Source organism: Leucoraja erinacea, chromosome 4 (assembly GCF_028641065.1).
Source record: "Leucoraja erinacea ecotype New England chromosome 4, Leri_hhj_1, whole genome shotgun sequence".
NCBI lineage: Eukaryota > Metazoa > Chordata > Chondrichthyes > Rajiformes > Rajidae > Leucoraja > Leucoraja erinaceus.
The window spans coordinates 2,586,087-2,612,247 of record NC_073380.1 but is presented as its reverse complement, the minus strand read 5'-3'; the positions used below and the strand labels follow the sequence as shown (position 1 = coordinate 2,612,247).

The following is a 26,161-nucleotide window of genomic DNA, read 5'->3' as shown; positions in this document are numbered from 1 at the left end:
GGACTTCCCCAACACCGGGAACAATCTTCCTGCATCTAGCCTGTCCAACCCCTTAAGAATTTTGTACGTTTCTATAAGATCCCCCCTCAATCTTTTAAATTCTAGCGTGTACAATCCGAGTCTATCCAGTCTTTCTTCATATGAAAGTCCTGACATCTCAGGAATTAGTCTGGTGAACCTTCTCGGTACTCCCTCTATGGCAAGAATGTCTTTCCTCATATTAGGAGACCAAAACTGTACGCAATACTCCAGTTGTGTTCTCACCAAGACCCTGTACAACTGCAGTAGAACCTCCCTGCTCCTATACTCAAACCCATATGATGTCCATTATACCTACACCCTCTGACCTTACGAATCACATACTCTAATCTTTGACATTTCAACCCTGGGGAAAAAGTTCTGACTCCCTGCCCTGTCTATACCGTACACAATTTTATATGCTTCCGTCACTGTATATCATGTTGTCACTTGCGAGCAGAGCACCAAGGCAAATTCATTGTATGTGAACATACTTGGCCAATCAACTTGTTCATTCATGCAATACCTTTGATCCAGATCTTTTGGTCGTAGATAGTGTCTATTGAATCTACAATTGCATCCATACTGCTCTTCAGTTTTCCATACTTCACTTTTGATAGCTCTTTGTATGTTAAGTGCTGTGTTCCCATATCCTCAAGTGTATTGAGCACATTTCTGCCTTTGCTCATGATTGCCTCCACAGATCTTCTGAAGTAAGCTAAGTAAGCTTTGTATACATCCTCTCTCCATTTGTGTTCTTCAAGCCCGATGTGGTTTTGAAAATATTCATGCGAACACAACTCTTCACCATGTTCTTCATCTTTATTCACTTCCCAATTTTCTGAAGACTGGTCGATGGATTCTTCACATTCCTGCTCGCGGCTGTCATAACTTCCAGCAGTTCTGGTAAACTTGACTCCACAGATGTCACACTGTGTCTCGTCCACTTGTGCTTCTTTGAAGTTACTGGGAACCTCTTCCATTTGTTGGGCTGTAAATGAAACTGCTTGCGTCAGCAGCATTGGCAAGTATCTGCACACAGCGATTACATGCAACAAACGTTGCCATTTCTTTCTTACAATTGCTTTCTGCAATTGAGAAGCCATGACCTGTAGACAGTCATCTTTCTCTTCAAGATCCTCAGTAACATCTGCAGGAACATCTTTTTCTTGAAATAATACAATCTCATCAATTTTCGTTTGACATTCATCAGTAAATTTTTCAATGTGAAGGTTCCGGAAATAAATACCTCGTACACATCCAGGGCCTGAATAATGATCCCATTTCCAAACGCATTCATGCAAATTCTCATCATCTCTTTTACTCAGCAGTTCCTGCAGATTGATGACTATGTCCCCAACAGTTTGTGCTCCATTAACTTTTTCAAAAAGTTCCCGTAATCTTGCCGGAACCTTTGACTTATGGTCTTGGGAGACTTTTATCTGCAACTTTTCCACCTTCCTCAAGCTACACATGATCATCTCCACTACCCATGGCTCTATGACTTGTGCTGCGTTTATCAACATGACCAGGCAAAGAACCAGTGTCCTCTCGGCCTCTCCTGAAGAGTAGTAATCTGCATGGCTGAAAGCATCCAGAAGCACATTGAAGTCTTTGTTCTCCTCACCACACAAGACACGGGCCAGGAAGATCAAATGTTGTTTTATTCTGTGAATCGCCTTGGGCACATCCTTTGGTTTGTACTCATTTATAATGCTAAAGGAATTTTTGGTAAGTTTGAACTGTCCTTTGAACATGAAGTTCCAGTAATGAAGTAGAGCTATGAAGCTCCTTGGAAGGTAGACGACGACATTCTGTGCAAGATGCATAAGGACAGAACAACATAAGACAAATTGTAATTCAAGCACCATGATAGTGTTGGGGATACTGGGGATAAGAGGATCCACACATCTTTTAACGAGCACATTCATGAAACGGTAAAAGTTGTGAATGCACCTCTCTGGGTCTGAGGATTCAAAGAAATTCTTCATAGATATTATCAGCAGTCTGAAAATGCATAAATGCAATGTTTTGGTTGGCAACATCCCAAGCCTGCCTTTTGGGGTTCTTGGCTTCATCTTGTCTTGAATGTCCATGACCTTGCCACTTTTCCTTCGTTCAGAGTCATATGCTTGCTCTTCTTTAGAGAGGAGATCCTCAATCTTGGGATAGTCAGATGTTAGAAGATACACTTGTTGCGCATGGAACCAAAAATCTGTTGACTCTCGTCGCTTCTTAACGGAAGCGCATTTAAAACAATAATCCAAGTACCCCCTCAGAACAGATCTGAAACTTTGATATTTAATTTTTTTCACGAGTCCCAGGACTTCCCAACAAGCAGCGGGATTTGTGGAGATGATACTGCGATGGAAATGCTTTGGGTAAAATGCATTCAGCATAGAAATGCATAAAGCATATTGGTTTCCAGTTAGAATATCGTCAATTTTCTCAACCTCTGGAAAATCATTACTGGGCCAGAAATGTTTAGCTTCCAGCAGGATTCCATTCAGAACAGTCAGATAGACCTTAGCTTCAAGGGAACGTTTTGCTTCATGCCTTTTCAAAGTCTTGTGATAATCCTGACAGGATTGATCCGTGCAGGGCAAGCCACAGATAAACTTTGGACAAATATCTGGCACTTTCAGTCCCGCTGACTTAATTTGTTCTGCAAAGTCACAAAGACGAACCAACAGATGCGTCTGCAACAAGATTTTCGTCTTTTTCATTTCACACTGGTAAAAGCCGTCTTGCTTGTCCAGTTTTGAAGAGTCAAAATCTATCTGAAAGAACCAAACCCCTTCATGTAGTGGGACTCTGCAATATTTGGCATCCACTGGTGCAATTCCAAAAAATGCATAGCAGGCTTTGACCATCTCTTTCTCCGCATTGTTGTGCGGGTTGTCAAGGGCTTTCTTTAACTTTACCAGTAGCTCCAGACACGTCAGCGTTTGTTCAAAACATGAAGAAGCCATGTGATCTTTCTGTATTAAATAAAAGAGACTCTCCATCGCTCCAGCCGCATTGTTTTCATAAACAAAGATGTCAAGAGCTTTTCCAATCAGAAGGGCCTCGTCATTTAGAAGCCCGTTCAGTAGCATTGCTTCTCCAAACTGCGAGGACAGCTCTTTTTTGATCTTCAAGAGAGCAGTGGCTTCATCCAGCATTTCTTGGATACTTTGTTTATCCATTGTACTTATTTCTTCTTTTCTTTGTTTCAGTAGTGCAACTCGGGCTGCAGCAACAAGACACTCGGCTTGAAATTCCTTCTTATTTGAAAGCCTTGCAGCTTCCTGGAGCTTGCCATGCTCCCGCATCAAGATGGCAGCTTCCTCCGCCCGGCCCCGGCTTTTCAAAAGTTCCGCTGCTTGAGGTAAGAGCTTCTTTGACTTCAGGAATGCCAGCTGGTCTTCAAGGTCTAGCAGAGACAGGGCCTCTATCATTTCAGCAAGTTTGTTCTCCCTCAGATATTTTGCAGCAGCTTCCAAACGGAACTGGTCCACTGAGTACGGAAGTTTCATCTGTGGCTCCTTCTTTTCATGAAGTATCACTTCATACCTAAAATTAAAAAAAAAAAATAGAAGCATAGTAACATGAACAATGGCTACAAAATCTTACACAGAGTACATTATTTATAATGAACACACTGAAAGCTCCTTCCTTCAAAAAATGTTCATCTCTTCACTGCACTGTGGCTGCAGTTTGTAACCTTCTTAGGTCATGGCTGACCACGGGTGTCTCCAGGGTTGGAGGGCGCCTGTGCGTGACTTTGTTTAACGTGGGGAGGCTGGTGCACAGACAGCCACCCCACGGTCCTTGACAGATCTGGGTCAGGATCCAGTGGCGTGGAGTCCAAGACGACCGGAGACCATTTTCTGCTGCAGCCTTCATCCGCCTTCCCAGCCGTTGTGACGTTCCACTAAAGTCCGCCATCGTCCTCCGCCTGCTCCACCGTTGAGGTCTTGGTTGGATTGCTCTTTGTCAGAGACCTCCCCCTCGACTTTACCGCCATGGGTGGCCCTACCAGGAGCGTAGCTCCAGACGGCATCGCTCTCAGGATCTCAGGACCACACAGGCTTCTCCACCACGACAAGGTGACAATCCATGGAGAAGTTTGTACCAATTACAACATTTATGTAATTACTTGTCTGGATTGCACTGATGGCACTCACAAACCGGCAAGTCATACTACCAAAAGGACAGTAGGCACTTGGGAACAACCACTTAATTTGCTTTTCACCTTATGAATATGTGTGCATGAACTGGAATCGTTAGATCAGTTCATGGTGGTTGATCCGATTGTGATGGCAACTCCATATTCCAGACCTTGGTGACCTTTCACCCCCTTGCACATCAAGAATTTATTTATAGGATAACTCTGATAGAAACATAGAAAATAGGTTCAGGAGTAGGCCATTCGGCCCTTCAAGCCTGCACCGCCCATTCAATATGATCACGGCTGATCATCCAACTCAGTATCCTGTACCTGCCTTCACTCCATACCCCTTGATCCCTTTAGCCACAAGGGCTACATCTAACTCCCTCTTAAATATAGCCAATTAACTGGCCTCAACTACCTTCTGTGGCAGAGAATTCCACTCTCTGTGTGAAAAATGTTTTTCTCATCTCACTCCTAAAAGATTTCCCCTTTATCCTTAAACTGTGACCCCTTGTTCTGGACTTCCACTTCCCCAACTGTCTCCCCGGCCGTTTAGACCTCTGGCTCCCGACCCCACTCCTGATTCACAAGGTGAACACATGAAACTAAACTCGGCCTTTTAAAGTATTAAAAGAGTTTACTTCCACTGTCCTTTGAGGAGGAGAGGGTGACCCTTTATTTCTAAGCCACCAGTTCTAGATTGTCCCACAAGAGGAAATATATGTTTCAATCCAGTCTTAGAATGACACAGAATGGAGCCAGGCTGCACGGTCCAACTTATCCACGTCAACAAAGTTGCCGAACTAATCTAGTCCAACATGGCTGAAAAATGCACCGTATTTAAAATCCGTGTCCTCCAGGCCGGCTAAGTTGCTCCAGCACTTTGCCTTCTGCTACCCACTCGCCTGCGATGCCCCACATCCCTCCAAACCATGTACCTATTGAATTGATATGTCTTTAAAATTGTACCCAGTTCTATCACTTCCTCTGACAGCTCCTTCCATATTCGCACCACCGTGTGAAATATATTTTATATGCCTCTATAAGGTCACCCCTCTGCACCTTAGTCCCCAGAGAAAAATGTAAGATTCCTACAGAAGTGCTTTCAAATGCTTATGATAAAGAAAAAGGTTGCAGATGTCTGAATATTACCTCGATAAAGCCCATGCAGCTTCTTCATACAATTCACCGCAACACAGCATTTTGAGAGCCAATTTAAACTGGCCCAGTTGCTCATAGCACCTCATAGATTGTTTGTAACACTGAGCTCTTCTGTATAACCCAGCTGCTTCTCCCACCTGGAAGAGAAAAGGAGAAAACATCCCTTGAAATTAAACTGCAAGAATGAATTGTCAACGGTTTTGCTTTAGTCTATTCCAACGAGGATGGCATTGCCTGCATTTGCTGCTTATCCTCAGCTGTCTTTGAAATCCTCCACTAGATGAAGTCAATGTAATAAAGCTCTTGCTTGAACAGGACTTCCAGATATTTAATTCAACAACAATGGCAAAGAAATAGGTTGGTTTAAGATGCTGAAATTAAACAGGGCGTAAGGAATATAAAACAAGCAGGAAAGAACTCAAGCGAGAATTAGAAGAGCTAAAAGGGCCTTGAAATAACATTGGTGAGATAGATTACAGAAAATACCATGGAGTAACTCAGCAGGACAGGCAGCGCTTCTGGAGAAGAGGAATGGGTGATGTTTTGGGTCGAGCTCCTTCTTCAGACTTCATATGTACTTCATGTGTACTTTGTATGTGTATTCGCCAAGAAGAAAGACATGAAGGATATAGAGATAAAAATGGGTATACTAATATGCTAGGGCCAGTTTGAGACAAAGGAGGACATGGGATGTTGGGTCTCTTGAAAAACATGAATAAATCGCCAGGTGTTTAAGGAGGAACTGCAGATGCTGGAAAATCGAAGGTACACAAAAAAGCAGGAGAAACTCAGCGGGTGCAGCAGCATCTATGGAGCGAAGGAAAAAGGCAACGTTTCGGGCCAAAACCCTTCTTCAGACTGATCGGGGATGGGGGGGGCGGGGAGAAGAAAGAAAAAAGGAGGAGGAGCTCGAAGGCTGGGGGATGGGAGGAGACAGCAGGAGGGCTAAGGAAGGGGAGGAGGCAGCAAGGACTAACAAAATTCAATGTTCATACCCCCAGGATGCAGACTCCCCAAGCGGATTATGAGGTGCTGTTCCTCCAATTTCCGGTGTTGCTCGCTCTGGCCATGGAGGAGACCCAGGACAGAGAGGTCGGATATGGAGTGGGAGGGGGAGTTGAAGTGCTGAGCCACCGGGAGGTCAGGTTGGTTATTACGGACCGAGCGGAGGTGTTCGGCGAAACGATCGCCAAGCCTCCGCTTGGTCTCACCGATATAGATCTGCTGACATCTAGAGCAGCGGATGCAATAGATGAGGTTGGAGGAGATGCAGGTAAACCTCTGTCGCACCTGGAACGACTGCTTGGGTCCTTGAATGGAGTCGAGGGGGGAGGTAAAGGGACAGGTGTTGCATTTCTTGCGGTTGCAACGGAAAGTGCCCGGGGAGGGGGTGGTACGGGAGGGAAGGGAAGAATTGACAAGGGAGTTACGGAGGGAGCGGTCTTTGCGGAAGGCAGACATGGGGGGAGATGGGAAGATGTGGCGAGTGGTGGGGTCACGTTGGAGGTGGCAAAACTGACGGAGGATTACTTTTTGTATGTGACGGCTGGTGGGGTGAAAGGTGAGGACTAGGGGGACTCTGCCCTTGTTGCGAGTGCGGGGATGGGGAGAGAGAGCAGTGTTGCGGGGTATGGAAGAGACCCTGGTGCGAGCCTCATCTATGATGGAGGAGGGGAACCCCCGTTCCCTGAAGAGCGAGGACATTTCAGATGCCCTGGTGTGGAACGCCTCATCCTGGGAGCAGATGCGGCGTAGACGGAGGAATTGGGAGTAGGTGATGGAGTCCTTACATGAAGCAGGGTGGGAAGAAGTGTAGTCCAGATAGCCATGGGAGTCAGTTGGTTTATAGTGGATGTCGGTCAGAAGTCTGTCCCCTGCGATGGAGATAGTGAGGTCAAGGAATGGTAGGGTCAGAAAGGGTTCAGGTGTATTTGAGTGCCGGATGGAAGTTGGTGGTGAAGTGGATGAAGTCAGTCAGTTGTGTGTGGGTGCAGGAAATGGCACCAAAGCAGTCCTCAATGTAGCGGAGGTAGAGGTCGGGGATGGGGCCCTGGTATGTATTGAACAAGGATTGCTCGACGTAACCGACAAAGAGGCAGGCGTAGCTGGGGCCCATGCGTATGCCCATAGCTACGCCTTGTGTTTGGAGGAAATGGGAGGAGTCAAACGTGAAGTTATTGAGGGTGAGGACCAGCTCCGCAAGGCGGAGGAGAGTGTCAGTGGCCGGGTATAAAAATAAATCGCCAGGGCCTGATGGGATCTACTCCTGGTTGTTGAGAAAAGCAAGAGAGGAGAGTGATGAAGATATTTGTATATTCTCTTACCACAGGCGAGAACTGGAGAACAGCCAATGTTATTCAGGAAGGAACTGCAGTTGCTAGTTTATATCGAAGATAGACTGGATCAACTCAGCGGGGCAGGGAGGTCTGGAGAAAAGGAACAGGTGACGTTTCAGGTTGTCACCCTTCTTCAGTCTGTAAGTAGGGGGGTGGGTGGAACTGGAGGTAGGAAAAGGCCACAACAAACCAGGGCCGGCAGCAGATGATCAAGGAAGGGTGGAGTCCATAATGGCCCATTGTTGGCTGGGGAAGAGGTGATAACAAAGAGGGACATGGATGCGAAGAGTGGAACTAGTAGCGTGACGAGGGCAGGAGGAGGGTAAGAGAGAGGAATGCAGGGGTTACTTGAAATTAACGTTTATACCTTTAAGGGGCGACCTAATCCGTGAGTTAAGAAGAGTGTCTTCGACCCTTCAAGCTCAAGGGCACTCGCCTGGAAAACCTCGAGCTGGATCGAATGTCCGCGTTGAAACCGCGAGCTGTATCGACCGAGCGCGCGCACACACACACCCACACCCACACCCACACGCACACACATGCACGCACCAAAGGTGGGGGCCAGGGAAAACCGGGGGAGCACTGTCTGAAATTCACACCCAAGATGAAGAGGAAGGTAAAAGATGGCTGCCACAGTGTACGGTAAGTCCTTTTGCGAGCGCGGGGGGGGGTGGGGGGGGGTAAAGAAGGGGGGGGGGGGAAAAGAAGGGGGGGGGGGAAAGGAGTGGAGACACTTTTAAGAAGTATAATAAAGTTTAGTGGGCATTTAACATTACCTGTCGGTTTTCCTTGGTCCTGAAAACTCCAATGAGCCAATTAAAATGCCCGGTCAGCGAAGGAGATTGCCTACGGCTGCCCTCGACTGCCTGTAACTAAATAGCGACCCCACTCCACTGCACTACGAGTTAAAAAGAACCATGCCGACCAAATTTTACTCGTGGAAAATTTTTCAACATGCTGAAACATTTTCTGCGACCTAGCTGAGGCCGCGAGTATGCGGGAACTTCCCTCGAGCATGAAGGAGAGTTCCAGTGACCTCATAGGACCTCCTAGGACCACGTGTCGACCATGCTGCGAGTTTGAGTCGAGAGCAAACTGTTCTAAACTCACAGATTAGGTCGCCGCAGTGGGACAGCCCCTTTAGACCCACTTCAAATGCGAGGTTTCATCTATTTTACAGAATGGGATTTAAAAAAAGGCATAATCTGAAACCATCATTTGACAAATATAAGGATGACCAATATAGATACAGCAATCACATACCTTTCCTAATTTTTCAAGCAGTTCAGCACAAAGTTTATACTCCTTTGCATTTCTCAGACACTTCAGCGAGAGTTTTGGAACCTTGCATTCTAGGTAAGTCTTCGCCAGTTGGAGATATTCCAAATGAATTTCCCTAGAAAGAAAACAAAGATTCTACATTCCTCTCCACTGCAAAATAAACGTTCACACGAGAAACAGTTTAGCAATTCACAAAGTCTGTAAGAGAGGCTCCATCCTAAGTTCTGTATATACACCCAAAGCCTACTGTGTGCAATGAAAGCAAATCTCCAACGTACTCCCCCCCCCCCCCTCTCAAATACCTAGAACACTGTCATCCACATAGAGTTTATTCCTCATGATATTCAGCATTGTGCAGTAAAATTGCTAAGTGCATTTCAGATCAGTTGCTCAACCTCCAAATACATTTACAGGTTTCCCTTTTGCACCCGATGTTTGGCACTTCCATTCACTCCGAGGTTCCCACTAGCCTGATGTTTTTTTTTTTTGTTTTTTTTTTTTTTAATATTTTATTTTATTAGAAGTAAGCACAGTCATATGGCACCAAAGTGCCTAATATATATTTTCATAATACATTTTATGTACAACTTCTTTTTTTTTTTTTTTTTTGTTACATTGAAAAAAGATGAGAATAAGAAAAAGAAGTTAGATAGTAAAGGATAGAAAGATGTGAAATATATAGTGTGTGAAGAAAGAAAACGAGTAAATGAAGAAAGTTGAGAGAGAAAATAGTGAAAAGAAAAGGAGATCATTATTTATAATCTTGACCAACCCTCATCCAGTCCTGAAACAGTTATTTTTTACAATTGTGTTGCACCATATAATTCCAAAAAAACGACGAATGGAGACCAACTCGTTATGAATTGGTCTGATTTATCCATTAGGAGGAATCGCATTTCCTCAAGATGAGCGGTGTCCAACATACTTGCAATCCACATTATAAGCGTCGGTATTGATGTACACTAGCCTGATGTTAACGGTACTCTTAGCGGTATCGCTACACAGAGGAGAATTATGGGTCAGTACACCAACAAAATGCTGGGCCACCGTCACCTGGTGTCTGTGACAGTGCTGTCCACAAAATGCACTGCAGTGTACTCGCTAACTTTACAATGATAACCCTTCTAAACCCATCACGAGGAAGGACAAGAACATAGAAACATAGAAAATAGGTGCAGGAGTAGGCTATTCAGTCCTTTGAGCCTGCACCGCCATTCAATATGATCATGGCTGATCATCCAACTCAGAACAGCAGATGCATGGGAGCACCATCTCCAAAAGGTTCACCTATACAATACAATACAATCTAAGGTTCACCTATACAATACAATACAATACAAGTTGAAAAAACGAACACGCTGCTGGCAGGGCGCCGGCTTGCAGCGCCCCCACCGACCCGGGTCCACAAGTCACACATGATATGAAGAAAGACTGGATAGACTCGGCTTGTACTCGCTAGAATTTAGAAGATCGAGGGAGGATCTTATAGAAACTTACAAAATTCTTAAGGGGTTGGACAGGCTAGATGCAGGAAGATTATTCCCGATGTTGGGGAAGTCTAGAACAAGGGGTCACAGTTTAAGGATAAGAGGGAAATCTTTTAGGACCGAGATGAGGAAAACATTTTTCACACAGAGAGTGGTAAATCTGTGGAATTCTCTGCCACAGAAGGTAGTTGAGGCCAGTTCATTGGCTATATTTAAGAGGGAGTTAGATGTGGCCCTTGTGGCTAAAGGGATCAGGGGGTATGGAGAGGAGGCAGGTACAGGATACTGAGTTGGATGATCAGCCATGATCATATTGAATGGTGGTGCAGGCTCGAAGGGCCGAATGGCCTACTCCTGCACCTATTTTCTATGTTTCTATGATCCTGATCAGAAAATATATCGCTGTTCAATGTTATTAAAACAGCAAAATCACCAGAGACTCACTTTAAGTTTTTTTTCTTGACCTGTATGTTGAGAACAGCATCGTGAGCTTGCGCCAGTTTCTCTTTCTCCATCTCGCCACCCTTCTGGTAACATTTGACTGCAACCTATAAGATTATAATGGAGATGCAGGAAATTGATAGTGTAACCTTAAGAGTATATTAAACTTAACTCTAGTTCAAAACATACAAAAGTAGATATGAAAGGTTAAGAGGGATATGTGCCATATGCAGGCAAATGGGACTAGCTTAGATGGCCATTTTGTTTTAGCACAGCGTAGGAACAAAAAGCCTGTATCGACTTTGTGACTCGAAAATTAATGTCAGCATTCCTAAATAATTTTAAAGAAATATGCATCAATGTATTGGAGACCATCTGCCTCAACTGAATACTGATAAAAATTATCTTCAATAAAGTCTCATTTTAGCATCTGGATCATAAACGTAGAAAAAAGCTACGAGCACTTTGTAAGAGCCAAGTCAAGAAATACGAGGAGTAATTGGCCATGACCTCAGACAAATACCTATGCTTTAAAGACAATCTTAAAGGTTCAAGGGATTTATGGGGGGAATTGCAGAGCCCAAGCTACTGTAGTAGCAATTTAGCTTAACTCAGCATGTGATAACTATAACCAGTTACCTTTAAATTTTATCTGCCTGTAATTATGTGGGTGGGGCATATTTAGTCTGGGATTCTGAGACAGATTCCCAAGGAATTTAGTTTAGTTTGATGAAGATCGGGGAAGAGAGATCGTTTTGGACCATCACCACGAGTGTGATTGAAATGTACTTCTACAAGAAGAAGCTTTTATGAATTATATTACTGTTTGTTCTACTACAATAATGAAACTATTAATCAAGAGACTTATAGGGTCACATTTGCATGGATAAGCTTTTCCCACTGAGAGTAGGGAAGATTCAAACAAGGGGACATGACTTGAGAATTAAGGGACAGAAGTTTAGGGGTAACACGAGGGGGAACTTCTTTACTCAGAGAGTGGTGGCTGTGTGGAATGAGCTTCCAGTGGAAGTGGTGGAGGCAGGTTCGTTTTTATCATTTAAAAATAAATTGGATAGTTATATGGACGGGAAAGGTATGGAGGGTTATGGTCTGAACGCAGGTATATGGGACTAGGGGAGAATAAGTGTTCGGCACGGACTAGAAGGGTCGAGATGGCCTGTTTCCGTGCTGTAATTGTTATATGGTTAAATAGATAAAGTGGTCAAGAAATCTTTTGGTACACCAGCCTTCATCAGTCAGGGTAGCGAGTATCGAGGTTGGGATTTTATTTTACAGCTGTACAAGATGTTGGCGAGGCTGCATTTGGTCTGAGTGCAGGTAGATGGGACTAGGGGAAAATAATTGTTCGGCACGGACTTGTAGGGCCGAGATGGCCTGTTTCCGTGCTGTAATTGTTATATGGTTATATGGTTATATGTATTTGGAATACTGTGTTCAGGCTTTGCCACCCTGCTATAGGGCCCATGTTGGCCGGCTCGAAAGAATGCAGAGAAGATTTACACCAAGGATGTTGCCAGGACTTGAGGGCTGAGCTACAGAGATTGTCAGGCAAGGACTTTAGTCCTTGGTGCACAGGAGGATGAGGGATGATCTGAAAGAGGTGTATAAGATCATGAGGGGAATAGATGAGCTACCCAGAGATGTGAAATTAAAAAAACAGGGGACATAGGTTTAAGGTGAGAGGTGAAAGATTTAATGGGAACATTTGGCCCAACCTTTTCAATAGACAATAGGTGCAGGAGTAGGCCATTTGGCCCTTCGAGCCAGCACCGCCATTCAATGTGATCATGGCTGATCATCCCCAATCAGTACCCCGTTCCTGCCTTCTCCCCATATCCCCTGACTCCGCTATTTTTAAGAGCCCTATCTAGCTCTCTCTTGAAAGCATCCAGAGAACCGGCCTCTACCGCCCTCTGAGGCAGAGAATTCCACAGACTCACAACTCTCTGTGTGAAAAAGTGTTTCCTCGTCTCCATTCTAAATGGCTTACTCCTTATTCTTAAACTGTGGCCCCTGGTTATGGACTCCCCCAACATCGGGAACATGTTTCCTGCCTCTAACGTGTCCAGATCCTTAACAATCTTATATGTTTCAATGAGATTCCCTCTCATCCTTCTAAACTCCAGAGTGTACACGCCCAGTTGCTCCATTCTCTCAGCATATGACAGTCCCGCCATCCCGGGAATTAACCTTGTAAACCTACACTGCACTCCCTCAATAGCAAGAATGTCCTTCCTCAGATTAGGGGACCAAAACTGCACACAATACTCCAGGTGTGGTCTCACTAGGGCTCTGTACAACTGCAGAAGGACCTCTTTGCTCCTATATTCGATTCCTCTTGCTATAAAGGCCAACATGCCCCAGATTTGCTTTCTTTACTGCCCATTTGTACCTGGTTTTTGCTATGCCTTTTATCTGCATAGACTGCCATGTACAAGGACACCCATTCTCATAGCATCCTCCCACAGTTCACTTCCCCCCTTTTCCTGCAAATTTGCTTGACTTTGAATCCATTTACTAACAGATTATTGTAAATAGCTGCGGTCCCAGCACCGAGCTTGCGGTTCCCCACTAACCCGTTAATCTGCCTTCCTGTTTTTGCTACCAAAGTGGATAACCTCACATTTATCTGCATTAAACAGGTACACTACATCCACTGGCTCTTCCTTGTCCATTTTCCTAGTTACATCCTCAAAAATTTCCAGAAGATTAATCAAGCATGATTTCCCCTTCGTAAATCCATTCTGACTCGGACTGATCATGTTACTGCTATCCAAATGTGCGGCTATCTTATCTTTTATAATTGACTCCAGCATCTTCCCCACCACCGATGTCAGGCTAACTGGTCTATAATTCCCCGTTTTCTCCAGAGAGTGGTGGGTATATGGTAAAAGCTGCCAAGGAGGGAGTTAAGGCAGGTATTATAACAATATTTAAAAGACAAAATTACATTGATAGGAAAGATTAGAGGGATACAACCCAAGAGCAGGCAGTTGGAACTATGGTAGATGGGGCATCTTGGTGCTCCATCTCAATGGCCTCAGATGGCCAACTCCTGATCCCTCATCCTGCTATTATTGTTCTTGTATAACCTGTGCGGTACCACAGATATATATATTGATTTGGATGAGGATATGGTGAAGTTTGCTGACAACACTAAATTGGGTGAGATGGTTCAACAGATCTATAGCAAATCTACTGTGACCATCCATTTGCATTAATCCCATGCTTTCCACTCCATTTTCCATTATTAGCTCTCAGATTCTACCACTCAGTTATACACAAGGTACCATTAACTAGCCCATTAACTTACAAATCCGCACAACTTTGGGACGTGGGAGGAAACTGTGCCTCAAATTGTGAGGAGGACGCAAAGAGAGTTAGGCTGTAAGTGTGTGTGGGGGGGGGGGGGGAACATGGCATGTGTAGAATAATGTGGATAAATGTGAACTTATCTACCAGTTGGGGTGAAGGAAAGAGCGTTCACGTCACGGCCCTGTTTCAACCAATCTTTCCACCATCATGCACGAGAAGCGACAAGACAGACACCATTGTATGCAGATGGCGAGATGTGCGTTCAGCTCTGGCTGAACTATTTCTAATCTTGTGATGTGGACTCGATAAGAAGATCTATCAGTTGGAAAAATAGAACGGGTGGTATATTTTTTAAATGATGTAAGATTGGCAAGTCTGAATACAAAAAGAGATCTGGGTGTTCTTGTACTCCGATTACAGAACGCATACGGAGGTGAAGTAAGCAGCTCGCAAAGCAAATTGTATATTGGCCTATATAAGTAAGTGGATTTAAGTAAAGGAGCTAAACTGTCTTCAAATGATCCAATAGGGCACGCAGATTTGACCTTCCCATCCAAGTAAGGATATAATTGCCATCAGACGGAGTGTAACAGACTAATGGCAATGCTGTATGAGGAGAGATTAGATTTACTTAGTTTGTATTCACATATTCAGTTTGTCATACAGGGCTAGATATCCTGAATGTGGGAGGAGGTTTCTCCTGACCAGGGGGTTTGAAGAGTCAAAGGACAATGGATTCAGTACTGAGATGAGGAGAAATTTCTTCCCTTCAAGAGTGCTGAAACTTGTGGAGTTTGCTACTTATGGAAAGCAGTTGAAAACAAGTCATTTTGAAGGGTGGCACGATGCCACAGGGGTAGAGTTGCTGCCTTACAGGTTCAATCCTGACTACGGGTGCTGTCTGTCTGTATGTAGTTTGTGCGTTCTCCCCGGTTTCCTCCCACACTCCAAAGACGTACAGGTTTGTAGGTTAATTGGTGTGGTAAAATTGTAAATTGTCCCTTGTGTGTAGGATAATGTTAGTGTGCTGGTGCCAATCGCTGGTGGGTTGAAGGCCCAGTTCCCATGCTATGTCTATAAACTAAACATAGATACGTTGGAATGCGGAGATAGATAAGAGCCACAATTGTACTGAAAGGTAGAGCCACAAGTTCAAAGGTAGAGTAAGTTCAAAGAGCCAATTGGCCCATTCCTGTCATTTTTTGTGTGTTTCTATGCAAATTCTCAATGAACATACGTGAGTATAAAAAGCCACAACCAGGATTTCATATTTGGACACATTTTTTGCTCTCACCTTCCAACACTGATGTTTTGCAAAATAATCACCCCTTTCTGCCCATTCTTGATTTGTCGAAGCTTTTACAAACATGCTGTCATCAAGCTCTGGAAAAATAAATTTCAGATCAATAGCAGCCCATTTTATCCCAACAAAAATCCCATTTTATCCCAACTTCTCTCGCATATTGGTACCCATGGAATACAATACAATACAATAATACAATACAATACAATTTATTTGTCACTTGAACCTCATAGAGGCTCAAGTGAAATGTTGTTTCTGCAGTCATACATAGAAGAAAAAAAAGACCCAAGACACAACACAATTTACACAGACATCCATCACAGCGCATCTCCACCTCGCTGTGATGGAAGGCAAAAAAAAGTATCTCTCCCCTGCACTTCCCTCTCCCCCCGATGTCAGAGTCAAAGTCAGAGTCAAAGTCAGAGCCCCTCATAATCAATCACCTGAAAAGAAGCAGGCGCCTACTCTACTATCCATCTGATTTCACACTACAAATTGAGATGTTTTGTCTGCTCCCTGTACTGACAACAATTAATTACACACTCCCATAGATCAATTAGTCAGTCCCTTCTCTGAGCCAGAAGACATAGGTTCAGGCCACATTCTAGGACTCGGGTAGAGCCCACACAAGGCAGTGCAGCGATAACATCACACATTTCTTATGCAGATGAAAACCTATTGACGTGAAATGTGAACTTTGTTACTTTATCAATAAATGCTGTCTGACCTGCCCTGTAATTCCAGATTTTTTTGTTTTTATGCTAACCGGAATATTTGTCATCATTTGAGCACAAGAGTTGGAACATCACATTGCAGTCATATAAAACATTGGTTAAGCCATATTTGGGGGAAGATTCTCTGCATTTCTCACCATCACACTATAGAATGGCCATGATCAAGCTGGAAAGAGTGTGGAAAAGATTCACTATAATGTTACCTGGACTGTGGACTGGGGGGCTTGGGTTATGAGGAGGTATTAGGTAGGGTAGGTCTACTTTCACAGGAGAGAATGCGTTATGAGCTGACACATTAGAGGTGACATATACAATTATGAGGGGAAGTGTCTTCCCCCCCCCCCCCCCCCATGGTAGCAGTGTCTTAAACAAGAGAGAATAGGTTTAAGTTGAGAAATAGGAGTTATGAAGAGAATGTTTTTCCACAGAGAAGTTGGTATCTGGAATATACTGCCAGCAGAGGTGATAGAATAAGCAACAACATTTAAGAGGCATCTTGACATGTTTATAATGAGCAGAACATAGCGGGCCATGAAATTAATACAGACAAGTGGAGTTAGTATAGATATGTATGTTGGTTGGCATAGAAACAATGCACTGAAGGGCTAGTTTCTACTATGAACAAGTCTATAATTTCATGAAATGATAATGCACAATAAAAAGAACACTCAAAGGCAAATTAAATTTCAGACTTTCTTTCTTAAAGTGAAACATTCGGCAGAATCATATGTGACTGTAATGCAAACCTTCTTAATACACAAGCTAAGAAATAAGACTGTTTCTTCATTCTCCACCACTATTTTCCTACCTTTGTTTTCATTAGTTTTGACAACATTCACAAATTGTCTTTTGATGAAATAGTCAAAGGCCGGAGCACGCTTCCCCTTGTTTTCATCAAAAACCCACAGGTTCACTCTTGCTCTTGTGAAGGCTGTATACAACTGCTTCAATTCACAATTCAGCAACTACCACACAGAAAGAAAGCATGTTAATGACCACGTACAACATCGTAACCATTACCTGCCCTCCAATTGTAAGTCTTAACAAACTTTTAATTACAATTCCTCTTAAAATGGTAAAAAAATTTTAAAAAATCAGGAGCGTCACTTGGCGAGGAGAGTATTCCAAAAATCAAATAACAATAATGATGAGTTGGTAAAATAGAGTAAGGCGGATTTAAACTTTTAGACTTTAGAGATAAAGTGCGAAAACAGACCCTTGGGCCCATCGAGTCCGACAACCATCTATCCTAACATCCAGTGATACAAACACTACCCTACACACTAGGGACAATTTACAATTTTACCAAAGCCAATTAACCTACAAACCTGTACGTCTTTGGAGTGTGGGAGGAAACCGGAGCACCCGGAGAAAACCCACGCGGTCACAGGGGGAACATATCAACTCCGTACAGAGAGCACCAGTAGTCGGGATCGAACCCTGGTCTCTGGCGCTGTAAGGCAGCAACTCTACCGCTGCGCCACTGTGCCACCCTTGGAATCTAATTCTGAAAAATTTGAAGTAATGCATATAGGAAGGATTAATAAGGCTGGGAAAAAGCAAATGGTAAGACATGCCGAAGTACTGAGAAATAAGCAACGACTGCCCAAGGAACCCTGAAAGCAGCAACACCGGAAGTTCAAGTAGTCAAGCAGGCATATTAGAAACTACTTTCATTAGCTCGGGCACAGAGTACAAGACCAGAAATGGTGGAACATGGCTTTCACGATTCATGGATTTCAGCAAGGCATTGCACAAGGTTCAGCATGGAAGCCTGCTCTGGAAAGTTAGATCGCATGGGATCCAAGAAGACATATCTAAATGGATAGAGAATTGGCTTCATGGAAGGAAGCAGAGAGTGATATTGGAAGGTTGCATTTTGGACTGGAGGCCTGTGACTAGTGGTGTGCCTCAAGGTTCGGTGCTGGGCCCATCGCTGTTTGCCATCAATATCCATGACATGGAAGAGAATGTACAAGGCATGATTCGCAAGTTTGCAGATGGCAAAAGAAAGTGTGTGGTGCTGTAGATAGTTATCAAAAATTGCAAGTAAGATCTTGATCGGTTTGGCAAGAGGGCTGAGGATTGATTGAGGAATTTTATTCGGAGAGATGCGAGGTGTGGCATTTTGGGAATCTAACGAGGGCATGACCTTCACTGAATGGCAAGGCTCTGGGGAGAGTTGTAGGGCAGAGGGATCTAGAAGTGCAGGTACATATTTCCATGAAAGTAGCATCATTGGTTGGTCAAAAAGGCCTTCAGCACATTGACCTAGATCAGTCAGAGTACTGAGTATAGAAGTTGTGCGGTCATGCTGCAGTTACATAAAACGTTAGTGAGGCCGCGTTTAGAGTATGGTGTTCAGATTGCCCTGCATCAGTATTGAGTCCCTATACCTCCTCCCTCGAAGGTCCCCAACAGTCCTCAGGTGAGGCAGAGGTTCACTTGCACCTCCTCCAACCTCATCTACTGAATCCGCTGTTCTTTGTGTGGACTCCTATATATCGGCGAGACCAAGTGCAGACTGGGCGATTGTTTCGTTGAACACCTTCGCTCAGCCCGCCTGGGCCTACGCCATCTCCCCGTTGCTAAACACTTTAACTCCCCCTCCCATCCCGTCCTGTCTGTCCTGGGCAGAACACTGTCGAGAGTGAGGCCAAACACAAATGGAAGGAACAGCACCTGATATTTCACTTGGGCAGCAATGATCAAGCAAGTGCACGATGGTTCATTGTGGGTTAATCAGGAGGACAGTGGAAGCAGTCGGAGAACTAGCGTGGGGGGGGGGAGGGACGGAGATAGAGGGAAAGGAGTTACTTGAAGTTAAAGAAATCAAATTTCATACTGCTGGGCTGTTGGCCTCAGTCAGGTAAAGGAGGCGACTGAGAACAGGAAGGTTGGTATGGGAATGGGAAGAATAATTAAAATAGTTAGCAACCAGGACACACACTCAGTCCCCAAGGCCAACATTTGCCTGGTATACTCTTAGTTTATCCAATGTAAAGGAGGCCACACCAGGGGGCCAATAAGTCGTATTTAGATGAGCATTTGAACTCCATGACAAAGAAAGCCAGTGAATGAGGGCTGACATGTATATGGTGGATTGAAGAGCATATTCCCCGTGCTCTGTGTATACATGGGCAAAATTAATAAAGTACTGGAAACCAAAATGAAGTAAAATGGATAATAATTAATTCAACAATTTCTTCTTCTCCGTATTATCCGGGTTGGGAATCACTGTTCAAGTCCATGGGATAGGATCACAGGGAGGCATAGAACAGTACAGCACAGGAACAGGCCCTTCAGCCCACAATGGTTGTGCCAAGCCTAATGCCTAGTTAAACTGATCTCATCTGCCTGAACAATTTCCACACCCTTCTATTTCCTGCACTTCCATGTACCTATCTAAAAGCCTCTTTAATGCCACTATTGTCTCCGTCTTCACTACCATTCCTGGCAAAACATTCCAGGCCTCCACTACTCTCTATCTAAAAAACTTGCCCGACACATCAATATCATATCAGAGGTCGGGACCCAATGGGTCCCACTTGGTCTAGTAACTTTTAAAACTCTGATCTTGTATGTGTGTGTGTTGTGTGTTTACATCTTTGCAAAAAATCTACCCGGTAACGATAAAATATTTACATATTTGGGTTGACGTTTTTCCCATCGAGTCCAAAATCACCGTATCTGAAAAATTCATGCTTTATTTCTCGACTTATTACCGAAAATGTTTACAGCTCTCGCTGAGGACGTCACAATGGTTCTGCTCGGCGCCCTCACACACAACCTTCTACGCGCTTCGAGTGACATCATCCCCCCCCCCACGGTTATTCAAAAGACCCAGAAAGAATGAGCTTGGAAGTCGGGCCCTGTACTGGAGCGGCCGAACTCGAAGTCCGCGGGTCGATGCCTGCCCGCCACTTCGTTCGGAGTCCTTGGGTCTCTACCCCCTCCCACTCCCTCTCTGCCCTCCCTCCCTCTCTACCCCCTCCTTCCCTCTCTCCCCCCCCCCCCCCCTCCCCCGACTTGAGTTAGGAGGACAACGCCTCCTGTGGGGGCTACGTTAGGGAACAGGTACGTTGGGGGAGCACACCTAACGGGTTTGCACTTGGTCTAGTATATACTAAAACTCTCATCTTGTATGTGTGTATATATGCGTGTTTTTAGGTTTTTGCAAAAACACTACGTGGTAACGATATGATTTTTTACATATTCCAATTCACATTTTTCCCCTCCAGGCAGTGATCAGCTTCACTTAACATTTGATCCTACATTTCACGTGTTATTCGCAATGAAAGCTTTAAAAATGCCTAAACTTTCACAAGATTTTTAGTTAAAATCATTCCTCACAGCTTCCAACACACTTCGATACAAAGTTGCAAGAAAGGAACACTCTGAAATTAGTCCTTGAACAGGAGGGGGGAGGGCAAATTCAACAGGAGGGGGAGCGCCAACTGGTATTGTGAATGGAGCTGCTGCAGCAGGCAGGGAAGGTGCAATTGGAATATGTCCAACGCTGAGCGAGGCAGGGGAGTCCTGGAATCTTACGTTCAGGAACGCCTTCAGTTGGGGGACCACGCCTCCCGTGGGGGCTACGTGTTAGTAGTGCAATATTGCGTTGGGGAACGGTTGCGTTGGGGGACCCGGCCTCCCGTTTGACAGGGACCCAATGGGTCCCAGTAGGCCTAGTTTCCATTAAATGTTCCCCTTCTCACCTTATAGCTATACCCTCAATTGTTGGACATTTCCATCCTGGGGAAAAAGGTTCTGAACGTCTATCCTATATGTGCACAAAATGCTGGAGTAACCTAGCAGGACAGGCAGCATCTCAGGGGAGAAGGAATGTGTGAAGTTTCGTGCCGAGACCCTTCTTCAGTTGGGGAAAGGAGAGATATTGATGGTGATGTAGAGAGATATAGAAGAAGGGTCAAGCATCACCTATTTCCTTCGCTCCATAGATGCTGCCTCACCCGTTGAGTTTCTCCAGCATTTTTGTCTACCTTAGCACAAATGAATGAATGATAGGCAAAAAAGTAACAATGATAAAGGAAACAGGCCATTGTTTGCTGTTTGCCAGGTGAGAATGAGAAGCTGGTGCGATTAGGGTGGGAAAGTGATGGAGAGGGAGGAAGTGCAGGGGTTACTTGAATTTAGAGCAATCAATATTCCTACCACTGGGCTGTAAGCTGCCCAAGCAAAATATGAGATGCTGTTCCTCCAGTTTGCATTTAGCCTCACTCTGACAATGGAGGAGGCCTAGGACAGAAAGGTCAGCGTTGTAATTGGAAGGCAAATTACAATGTTTAGCAACTGGGAAATCAGGTAGGTTCAGGCGGATTAAGTGAAGGTGTTCAGTGAAACAATCGCCAAGTCTATGTTTGGTCTCGCCCGTGTATAAGAGTCCACATCTTGAACAACGGATACAGTAGATGAGGTTAGAGGAGGTGCAAGCGAATCTCTCCCTAACCCAAAAGGATGGAGTCAAGGGAGGAGGTATAGAGACAGGTGTTGCAAGTCCTGCGATTGCAGGGGAAGGGGTGGTTTGGGTGGGAAGGGATGAGTTAAAGTTAACTAAGGAGTTGCGGAGGGACAAGTCTCTGCGGAAGGCGGAAAGGGGTGGAGATGGGAGGATACTTCTATTAAGTCTCCCCTGAACCATATAACCATATAACAATTACAGCACGGAAACAGGCCATCTCGACCCTTCTAGTCCGTGCCGAACACGTATTCTCCCCTAGTCCCATATACCTGCGTTCAGACAATAACCCTCCATTCCTTTCCCGTCCATATAACTATCCAATTTATTTTTAAATGATAAAAACGAACCTGCCTCCACCACCTTCACTGGAAGCTCATTCCACACAGCCACCACTCACTGAATAAAGAAGTTCCCCCTCATGTTACCCATAAACTTCTGTCCCTTAATTCTCAAGTCATGTACCCTTGTTTGAATCTTCCCTACTCTCAGTGGGAAAAGCTTATCCACATCAACTCTGTCTATCCCTCTCATCATTTTAAAGACATCTATCAAGTCCCCCCTTAACCTTCTGCGCTCCAAAGAATAAAGCCCTAACTTGTTCAACCTTTCTCTGTAACTTAGTTGCTGAAACCCCGGCAACATTCTAGTAAATCTCCTCTGAACTCTCTCTATTTTGTTGACATCCTTCCTATAATTCGGCGACCAAAATTGTACACCATACTCCAGAATTGGCCTCACCAATGCCTTGTACAATTTTAACATTACATCCCAACTTCTATACTCAATGCTCTGATTTATAAAGGCCAGCACACCAAAAGCTTTCTTTACCACCCTATCTACATGAGATTCCACTTTCAGGGAACTGTGCAGTTATTCCCAGATCCCTCTGTTCACCTGCATTCTTCAATTCCCTACCATTTACCATGTACGTCCTATTTTGATTTGTCCTGCCAAGATGTAGCACCTCACACTTATCAGCATTAAACTCCATCTGCCATCTTTCAGCCCACTCTTCCAACTGGCATAAATCTCTCTGTAGACTTTGAAAATCGACTTCATTATCCACAACCCCACCTATCTTAGTATCATCTGCATACTTACTAATCCAATTTACCACACCATCATCCAGATCATTGATGTACATGACAAACAACAGTGGACCCAACACAGATCCCTGCGGCACCCCACTAGTCAATGGCCTCCAACCTGACAAACAACCATCCACCATTACTCTCTGGCATCTCCCATTCAGCCACTGTTTGAATCCATCTTGCTACTCCACCATTAATACCCAACAATTGAACCTTCTTAACCAACCTTCCGTGAGGAACCTTGTCAAAGGCCTTACTGAAGTCCATATATACAACATCCACTGCTTTACCCTCTTCAATTTCCCGAGTAACCTCTTCAAAAAAATTCAAGAAGATTAGTCAACATGACCTTCCAGGCACAAATCCATGTTGACTGTTCCTAAACAGACCCTGTTTATCCAGTTGCTTATTTATATTATCTCTTCAATGTTCCAGAGAAAACAATCCAAGTCTATCCAATCTCTCCTTTAGCTGAAATTCTCTAAACCAGGCTGCATTCTAGTAAACCTCTTGTGCACGTTCCACATCTTTCCTGTAATGCGGTGACCAGAACGGCACACAATACTCCAATTGTGACCTAACTAAAGTCCTATAGAGCTGCATCATGTCTTTCTGTCCCTTATTTTCAATGCCCCTAGCACTGAAGATAAGCATATCATATGCCTTCTTTACCACCCTCTCCAGTTGTTCTGGCACCTTCAGTGAGCTTTGAACTAGGACTCCAAGATCCCTCTGCACATCAATGCTGTTAAGGGTCTTGCATTCAACCTCCCAAAGTGCAACACATCACACTTGCTCGAGTTAAACTCCATGTGTCATTTCTCTGTCCATTTGCGGCTGAGCTATAGACAATAGGTGCAGGAGTAGGCCATTCAGCCCTTCGAGCCAGCACCGCAATTCAATGTGATCATGGCTGATCATCCCCAATCAGTACCCCGTTCCTGCCTTCTCCCCATATCCCCTGACTCTGCTATTTTTAAGAGCCCTATCTAGCTCTCTCTTGAAAGCATCCAGAGAACCCGCCTCCACTGCCCTCTGAGGCAGAGAATTCCACAGACTCACCACTGTGAGAAAAATTATATCCTCGTCTCCATCCTAAATGGCTTACTCCTTATTCTTAAACTGTGGCCCCTGGTTCTGGACTCCCCCAACATCGGGAACATGTTTCCTGCCCCTAGCGTGTCCAAACTCTTAACAATCTTATATGTTTCAATGAGATCCCCTCTCATCCTTCCAAACTCCAGAGTATACAAGCCCAGCCTCTCCATTCTCTCAGCATATGACAGTGCCGTCATCCCGGGAATTAACCTTGTAAACCTACGCTGCTGACACTGGTTCCCTCACCTGAACCCTCTGCTGACACTGGTTCCCTCAACATCCTCATCCTCCTCGACCTGAGCGCAGCCTTCGATACAGTGAACCATAACATCCTGCTCACCAGACTCAAAGACCTCGGCATTGAAGGTTCTGCACTCAGCTGGCTCCGTTCCTACCTTTCCAACAGATCCCACTTCATCTCTCTCCACAACCACACCTCTGCTACAGCCACAGTCACTCAAGGCGTTCCCCAAGGCTCCGTACTCGGCCCCCTCGTCTTCATCATCTACATCCTCCCCCTTGGTGAGATACTCCGCCACTTCAACCTGGACTTCCACTGTTACACCGATGACACCCAGATCCACCTCGGCACCAAACCCCCCCCAACCCCCCCCCCTCCCATATCCTTCTCCTGTTTGTCAGTTTTAAAAACCTGTTTCTTGTTTTTTTCAAACTCAACATTGTATGTATGCACTGAAAGGCTACGAGCAGCTTTCAGTTTCACTGTACATGTATAGTGACAATAAATGGCATATCTATATCTATCTAAGTTGTTTGAGGACTGGAATGATGTGATGCCAGGATTTGGTGTGGGTGATGAGTCGGGCGGCTGCGTTCTGGACCAGTTGGAGTCGGTTGATGTAGGTGGAGCTGATGCCAAGGAGCAAGTGAGTTGCAATAGTCCAGTCGGGAGATGAAGGCATGTATGAGTCTTTCAGCAGCGGGAGGTGTAAGAGCTGGCTTCCCAACTTCACTGGCTTCCCATCTCCCACCGGATCACCTACAAAATCCTGATCCTCACCTACAAAGCACTCCACCATCTGGCCCCCCCCATATCTCACTGACCTCCTCTCCCCCTACCAACCCTCACGGTCCCTCAGATCCACATCAGCCGGTCTCCTCTCCATCCACAAGTCCAACCTCCGCAGTTTTGGGGACAGAGCCTTCTCCAGGGCAGCTCCCAGGCTCTGGAACTCCCTCCCTCAACTGATCCGCAATTCCGTGTCCCTCACCATCTTCCAGTCCCGCCTCAAGACCCATCTCTTCACCTCTGCCTATCCTTAGCCCCACGTCCCCCTCCCTTTTCATCTGTGCATGAATTGCCTCATATTGTGTTTTGAATTGAATTCTGTCTTTACTTTGTGTACTAGTCATGTCTCTACTATTTATTGCATTCCCCTTACATGTTTTTCCTCTACCTGCTAAATTTTTGTAAGATGTCCTTGAGACTCTTGAAAGGCGTCCATAAATAAAATGTATTATTATTATTATTATGATTACGCTGCACTCCCTCAATAGCAAGAATATTCTTCCTCAAATTAGGGGACCAAAACTCCAAAATACTCCAGGTGTGGTCTCACTAGGGCTCTGTACAACTGCAGAAGGATCTCTTTGCTCCTATATTTAGGTATGTTACAAAACTTACCTGAATCGCGGCTGAGAATCTGCCCCAGCCCCGTGTGCGCGATTTTGGCGCTGTTTAGAGGGGGCGGGTTTAAAACGCGATTTTTACTAGGCTGTTCCAATCGAAAATGTTCAGCCTAGTAAATCATTAACGGAAAATTGCTGAAAGACCCCGTCGCAAAAGGTATTATTAGTTTTTATGGCCTTGTATATTATTTATAGTAGTTTAAAAATCACTCTCTCACTCCGCAACCTCTCGCAGCCCCAGGGTTTTATAAAGCAAACAATTAAAGGTATGTACCTTATTTTTACATTAAATGGGGCTTGTATATAACCCTGTAATTAAAGTTTTCTATAGCAAGTAGCTCATTTTGGGCTCTTTATATCCCGCAGTATTTTTCTGGGCATTTGAGGGCACAAATCCAGCGCAATGTGAACGTTCTAAACCAGCGCGTTCACAGGAACCCACTAGAAAGCCGATTTAAATTGACTTTAATTTACAGCAATTGAACACTAAATTCCTTCCATTTGGCCTATAAATTGATGTAAATGAGATTTAAAAATCATGTTTTATTGTGAATTATTTGTGAATATTATTTGGACACTTGGGCTAT

The 26,161-nt window shown here is 44.6% G+C and overlaps 1 protein-coding gene across 4 annotated transcripts in view; it reads right to left on the bottom strand.

Moving 5' to 3' along the window:
• The window catches only part of LOC129696088 (TPR and ankyrin repeat-containing protein 1-like), a 121,959-nt gene that overhangs the window by 5,078 nt on the left and 90,720 nt on the right, over window positions 1–26,161 (bottom strand). For all 4 annotated transcript variants that reach the window (XM_055633505.1, XM_055633506.1, XM_055633508.1 and 1 more), the window contains 6 exons: window positions 17,062–17,218; window positions 15,511–15,599; window positions 10,884–10,987; window positions 8,935–9,067; window positions 5,327–5,472; window positions 545–3,573 (listed from right to left, as the gene is read on the bottom strand). In XM_055633505.1, the coding sequence (XP_055489480.1) occupies window positions 545–3,573; window positions 5,327–5,472; window positions 8,935–9,067; window positions 10,884–10,987; window positions 15,511–15,599; window positions 17,062–17,218 (3,658 nt within the window). The remainder of the gene's footprint in view (window positions 1–544; window positions 3,574–5,326; window positions 5,473–8,934; window positions 9,068–10,883; window positions 10,988–15,510; window positions 15,600–17,061; window positions 17,219–26,161) is intronic.